The sequence below is a fragment of the Panicum virgatum genome, chromosome 5N (genome assembly GCF_016808335.1).
Source record: "Panicum virgatum strain AP13 chromosome 5N, P.virgatum_v5, whole genome shotgun sequence".
NCBI classification, from domain to species: Eukaryota; Viridiplantae; Streptophyta; class Magnoliopsida; order Poales; family Poaceae; genus Panicum; species Panicum virgatum.
Window position 1 is genome coordinate 21,281,133 of NC_053149.1, and position 6,535 is coordinate 21,287,667.

At 48.7% G+C, this 6,535-nt stretch overlaps 1 protein-coding gene across 2 annotated transcripts; it reads right to left on the reverse strand.

The window, feature by feature from the left end:
- Positions 1 to 237: 237 nt before the first annotated feature.
- LOC120673910 lies at positions 238 to 5,630 on the reverse strand. 2 transcript variants are annotated; one of them, XM_039954951.1, is made up of 3 exons: positions 5,405 to 5,630; positions 1,916 to 2,040; positions 238 to 937 (listed from the first exon to the last, which is right to left on the reverse strand). In XM_039954951.1, exons 1-3 carry the CDS (start codon positions 5,537 to 5,539, stop codon positions 565 to 567), a joined length of 633 nt encoding a protein of 210 aa, XP_039810885.1. In that variant the 5' UTR covers positions 5,540 to 5,630; the 3' UTR covers positions 238 to 564. The 2 variants fall into 2 exon arrangements, with proteins under 2 accessions (XP_039810885.1, XP_039810886.1); XM_039954952.1 differs by lacking the exon at positions 5,405 to 5,630 and adding an exon at positions 4,855 to 5,367.
- Positions 5,631 to 6,535: the final 905 nt, after the last annotated feature.

Genomic DNA, 6,535 nt, shown 5'->3' on the forward strand with positions numbered 1-6,535 from the left:
GTGGGCCATATATATATATATATATATATATATATATATATATATATATATATATATATATATATATATATATATATATATATATATATATATATATATATATATATATATATATATATAAACATAAGTATATATAAATAGGGTTTTTATGTCCATTTCCGTCCATTTTCAGGGCTACGCCGAATATATACTAAGCTCCCTCACTCGCTGCCTGTCTAACCGCCGCCACAATCACGATTCACGGACGAACCCTCTTCTAATACTTGGTGATTAAGGCAAGCAGAAACAATCTTGTTTCCGGCTTCCTCAGGGAGCCGGCCCTAATCCCCGTCTCGTCCCCTGCTCTCGATCACGGCGCCACGACGCCGTCCTTCCACCTTCAAGCCCCGACCTCCAGTCACGCACACCTACAACCTCCGCTCCATCCGAGGAAGAACCCCGCTACGTACTAGAGTTAGTTTTTCTGCCAACCCGTTTTCTTCATGGATCAACCAGATCTTACAGATGTTTGATCCGTACCAACATACACACATGACTACTACTAGCTCAAAAGCAGATGTCAGATCAAGCCATACTCGTTCCATCCTTCCAGAAACGCTGCGCCATCATCCTTGTGGTGCTCAAGTCAATCAATGAGAGGGAACAGCTGCCTACAAGGGCGAACAAGCTGGCACAATGAAGCTGGTATGGCGTGGGGACGAAGCGCCAGTTTGTGAACAGCAAGGTTGGCACCACAGCTCCGCCCAGCACTAGAGCAGGGGTGAAACCTCTCTTCATGTCTTCCTTGGCCTGCTCCACACTCCTAGTCCTTGGCGTGGAACCCACGAACGGGAAGAACGTGGCAAGATTTATAGTTGCCCAGAGACCTTCATGAGCTGCTGAGCTAACAACTTCAGCTGTAGTAATGGAGCTCCACAGCCTCTTATTAAACCTAAACCTACAATAACACCAAAAGCCCTTATTGTTATATATTAGTGACAAGAGCAGAACAGAATACAGATATTGGAATCTCCTACTCCAAAAATCAAGAGATTAAGACTTGATTTCAACACAAATCACTGCATCTAGAAATCACCCATCCGTTCTTCCTAAAATCGATGGTTGCTACTGCAGGTGAGTAAAACACAGATGAACGGGAAAAAAAAAGATGTTACTACTACACAAAAGTGCAGCCCAAGCTACTTCAACTGATAAGTCCTAAACTCCAAGGTTGCCCCTTATGCACTCAACTCTGTTGCTTGACTGCACAGCTAAATACGAGGCAAGATTAGATGACACAAGAATTGCTAGCATATGCTCTCATGCAAGGATCACAATAATATAGGATCCTAAAGTTTCAATGTTATGCTGGTTCAATGGCTGCTTTGAAAGGAAAGGAATGAGAGAACGCTCAGAAACGAGTCTAGAACAACACAAACTTTCTTACATGCTATTGTTGAGCAGTGTAAGCTTTGGGACATGGCGGTTTGAGGCACCTGCACCGGTTGCTTCCTTTGGTCGTCATTTAGTGTGTTTTCATAGTGTTTGATTGTTAATTTGGGTTGTTGTGTTTGGTGTGCTAATCCCGGGAATACCACTAAGCTTTGTACTTTAACAACTCTGCTTCCTCTTAACAAAATCTGTCACTGCAAATGTTTGCATTGTCCCTCCCAATTCCACAAGTAACAGAAAAAAACATAATAATAGTACACCCAAATCTAAGCAAGGACTGTGGTATTCCCTATTATTAAAACAAATCCACATGTTCTTTAGATGTCTCCTATATTTTCTAAAATGGTTAGCTAAAATAGAGAACATCAGTGTGGGATGGGATCCACAAAATACACCTATCACTTGACCCTTCACCTTTATTTTTACTTTCTCTTACTAAACAATAACAAAAGTAAACCTAACACCCTCAGACAAGGAAACTAACCGGTAATATGCAGCTGGTCCAATACAAGCAAAAGCTCCAAAAACACTTGTTTTGTACACTCTATACCAATTGATTTTGAACTCCTTATCTTTATTCCCGAAAGAAATGGACTCCTCATCTTTATCCTGAAATGGCAACAGAGTTTTGCTGAATAGATAAAAGAGACATTGACGAATGAATATAGTTGGGATTATAGAAATTTAAACAAGTTGTAAATATACCACAGAACACTTGCAAACACCCCACACAAACTTTATTTTTGTCATGCCCAAAAAATTGCATTGCAACTCCTAGCAACGTCCCAGAAATCAAAGGACAACAATAATTCTGGCCACTAAATTAATTCAGTTTGCAACATGACATAGCTACTTGACAGGAATCATATATGTAAAAGAAAAAATGATTGACAGCAACTTGTCATCCCATTACACGTTTACCCTATATATGTAGTAACGGTTCCAGAAGCAAGAGAAAACGAGATCTAAATCTAATAGTGCCATCCAAGTATACGCACTCCATGATTAACCAAGATATGGAGTGCAGCTGGACCATCATCAGGACTGCTGACCAATAATCAAACCCTAGCTCGTGTATTGCCCGAGGAAGATTTTTTTTTTTTTGAAAGATCCAGTTTCCCGGCTTTGATTTATAATAAGTGAAGGAAGCAAAACATCCAGTACAAGCGCAAGTAGCGCTACCCGGCACAGCCTAAGCTTAACCGGGATTAAAACCTTAGCTGACTACTCACTAACTGTCCTAGCAACCAGTCCCTCAGACCACAGCTGAAAGAACATACATCCCCAATCATCAAGCTGGTCGTGAGTACTCAACAGCACAGACATGTCAGCCGGTATAAGACTGGACGGCACTGGCACTAATCTAGCTAACATAGGCAAACTGACATAACAACACACATTCAGTTCAGCAGACTCATCAGGCCTCCATCTCCACAGCGCCTGCATCCTGTACCACTGCTTCCAGCATCTTCACCAGCTTCTTTTTTCCCAGCTTCGCCGCCTTCTGGATGGCCCTAACTGCCTGCTCTGGGAGGTCGTTGGCGTACATATCAAGGTACTCCGTCACCACCTCGTCAGGCACCTGCTGCTACAAGTCGTCAATGAAGCTGAGTTCCTTCATCAATTTGTGTTGTGACTTGTGACCGCTGAGAAACTGGCACTGAGGAAGGCTTGGCCGCCAAGCGGGTGCTGGATCGAGTGGCACCATGTCTCTCTTGGCCTTGCGCGCTCGTGGTGCACGCGAGCGAGCAGCCTGCAGTGTTGGCCTAGGCGGTGTCGACAGGATCGGTGGCGGCAGTTCCTTGAAGAGCCCGACGAAGATATCAGGGGACTCCTCGGGCGACATCCCCTGCATCGAACCCCCCACCTGGCCATCCGTCGCATCCCCTGGCGGTCCCTCCACCTCAGAAGCACCTCCATCTGCATCCTCCGCTCCCTGCTCCACCTCGTAAGCACCTCCGTCAGCATCCTCCGCTCCCTGCTCCACCTCGTAAGCACCTCCGTCAGCATCCTCCGCTCCCTGCGACTCAGCAAGAGCATGTGCACTCGCTTCCTGTGCTTCATCTCCATCCCTAGATGAGGGATTTGCTGCAGTGTTGGTGTCGTGGACAGAGATAGCAACGACCTGGCCGTCCTCCTCCGAGGGTGTAGCCGGGTCAGGAAGCTCAACCTCTGTCCCCTGAGCCATCACCTTGTGCCCATTCTCGTGGGCTGCTGATGGCTTCTCGTGCACCAAGGATTCAGAAGAGTGGGTGTCCTTGCCGCCATCATCCGGAGGACTAGCTTGATGGAGCTCCGGTGACACAACCAACATATTTCGGCGCATCGGTGACTGTGAGCGACGCCGTTCCCACTCCTCGGTCGCGTGGGGAAGGTAGTCTCTCCTCTGCCCACTTGACGGGGAGCGGCTGATGGGGCAACCCCGACCCATGAGCGTCGTGTCCTCCATCCAGGCACAACATTCTGGCGCCTGCCTGAACTCCACCACAAAGAAACCAGGCTTGTGGCTAGTCACCAAGATGTTGTAGTGAGGGACTTGCAGGTGGCGGCTAAGCGCATCGGCAACCTCCGGGGTACTTGGGGCATGTGGCGCAGAAGTGGCAACGGAAGCGGCCATGGCTAGTGGCTGGGAGGTGGTGCTGGTGGGTGGTGGATTGGCCATTGAGGGGTGGCGCAGTGGCGGAAAAGCTATTTGGCTGTGGATGTTTCCTAGGGGAAAGGTGAGTCTAGAATGGATCGAGGCCGAGATCGGTTGCCGATGACGAGCTGTGCAGGAGCGGGCGAGGTGGCCGGACCCCTTGCAAAGGAGGCAGCAAATTGGGTCCCGGCACTAGGCAACTTTGTGTTTGCGGCTGAGGCACCGGAAGCACCGGCCAGCGAACCTCCTTTTGAACGCTTCTCGGGCTGCCAGGGCGGAAGCTCCGAGAGGCATCTGCCGCCACAATCTTCGTCTTCCTAGAATCCGCCATTTGCCGGGCTTCATCCTTCCTCTACTTCCCCATGTGGCCTCTCAGTGCTGAGGGCAATCAGCCGCTTGCACATCGTCTTCTGGTGGTCAGTAGGCGATTCGAGCGGTGCAGAGTTGGCCAGCACCGAGCTTGCCGGCGCAGACTCGGCCAAGTGCGCGGTGGAGCGTGTCCAGCTTCCAAGCCGGCCAACGTCTCCTCGCCCGAGGAGTCAGATGCGGCTTCAATGTCGTGTCATCGTCGTTGTCGTCATCCCAATCGAGGAGCTCCACCTCTTCCTCTTCTTCTTCAGGCCTAGCTGCTGTTCTCGTGGTGCTTAGGTGTGGCGCCGCGTTCCTACCGCTGGACCCGTCATGGCCAGAGGAGAGGGTCTTGGCGTCCAACGCGGCGCACATCTTGTCGTCAGTTGGCTGCAGGAGGGTCGCCGGCGTGGGTAGAGGTGGGGACGTGCGCTCACCAGGCCGCAAAGGCCCCGACTTGCTCGGAGCTTGGACTTGGGCGTCCTCCACTGATGGCAGCTCGAGGTGGTGTCGATCGGCCTCGAAAATGCCATGGGAGGATAGATCGGGGAGTGGAGAGCGCGGATCTGGTGTTGGAATGGAGGGGCTGGCGGTCAGATGGGAGGATGAGGCGGCGGCGGCGGGGAGGGGCATCGGGGAGAACCCCCGACGAAGATTATCAATTCATCATTTGTTTTTCTTCTGTCTTCAATTGGGATTAGCAGATATTCTTACTAGTACCATTGTAGCCTATAGACGCATCAAAAGATTAGGTTTCAGACCAAAACCTACCACATTCCATGATTCCAAACCAAAAAAAAACAACTTTTTACTAATCCATTACTCTCTCCCAGTACCCCAGAGGAGCCAAAAATACAAGGAGTATATTGGAGTAGAGTAGACGAACACTCTGGCAGAGTGGCGACGCGCAACCTGTACAGCAGTAACATGAACTACCGAGGGGGAAAAGAAGCGTTTTGGGCGACGGCGGCGGCGGAATCGGAGTACCTGAGCGGAGTAGTGGACCATGGCCTGGGCGGCGACGTCGCCGAGCCCCCAGAGGATAGCGGAGCGGACCATCAACCCACGATGCGGGGGCGAGTGCAGAAATCGGAGCACTTCCGATATCCGCTGCAACGCCATGGCTGCCTGTGGATCAGAAGGGCGCCGGAACAGAAGCTAGTACGAATATGAAGACAATTTTTTTTTGATCGATCTGATTTTGACCCTATCTACGGGTGCCACCGTGTGTCTGTCTACCTTGCAAACTGAAGTGTCCTGTCGGCCACTCCCGGCACTATTGTTGGCTCATGCAAAAACAACCAATATGGTTGTTGGCTCATGCAAAAACAATCGATATCATGCAGAACTCAGAATCGTGTGTGGAAACAAAAATCAACACAAGGTTTTCTAATCCTCTAATAAAAAAATCCAACGGCCAAACAAATCTGCACCCAGAATTTGATCTAACATCTGCAATTATTTACAAAGAAAAAACTAGTAATGCACATTTTGCATCTGAAACTGCTCATATTACCAAAATTAACACAACAGGTTCAAAATTGAAATAAAACTTATGCAGCGTCGGACGGCGGCGCTGCGGTCGAGCGGCGTGGCATCTTATGATTGCAGCGCCGAACTACAGCGCAGCAGGGACATGGGAGCGTCGGAGCGATGCTTCAATTAATGATGATTAATGAAGAGCACAACGCTAGTGTAAAATAATTATAGTAAAAAAAGTTATAAAAATCAGAGAAAAATGGCAAAAAGAAAAGGTGAAAACAGTTACGTTACCTGAAAATATGTCACTTCGATCATGATCCTAGTTGCAGGTACGTCGTCACAACTATCTATCACGGTACCTAGATAACATCCCGAAGTGACTTATCACCCGAGTACCACGTTCGTTACATTATCTAGGTACCAAGAACTTTCGTGATTGTGGCCACAACTAGAGAGACAAGGATGGTGACAGAATTTTCACACAACCACAAAGACATAAATCACTACTATAGAAATGATTTCCAGAGAGGCCCCGTTTTTTCCCAGGAGCGGGTCCAAATGTACCCCGCTCCTACAACAGGAGCTGGGTACTGTAGCTTTTTCGCCTGCCCTTGGAAATGCATTTTCAGAGGCGGG

What these genes read in the sequence shown, in the direction of transcription:
- LOC120673910 (XM_039954951.1), bottom strand. Translation starts at nt 5,539, where the DNA reads ATGGCGTTGCAGCGGATATCGGAAGTGCTCCGATTTCTGCACTCGCCC. An exon ending in TGGTCCACTACTCCGCTCAG is followed by an intron (nt 2,041 to 5,404) that starts GTACTCCGATTC and finishes TTGCCATTTCAG; the next exon opens with GATAAAGATGAGGAGTCCAT. An exon ending in GGACCAGCTGCATATTACCG is followed by an intron (nt 938 to 1,915) that starts GTTAGTTTCCTT and finishes GTGTTATTGTAG; the next exon opens with GTTTAGGTTTAATAAGAGGC.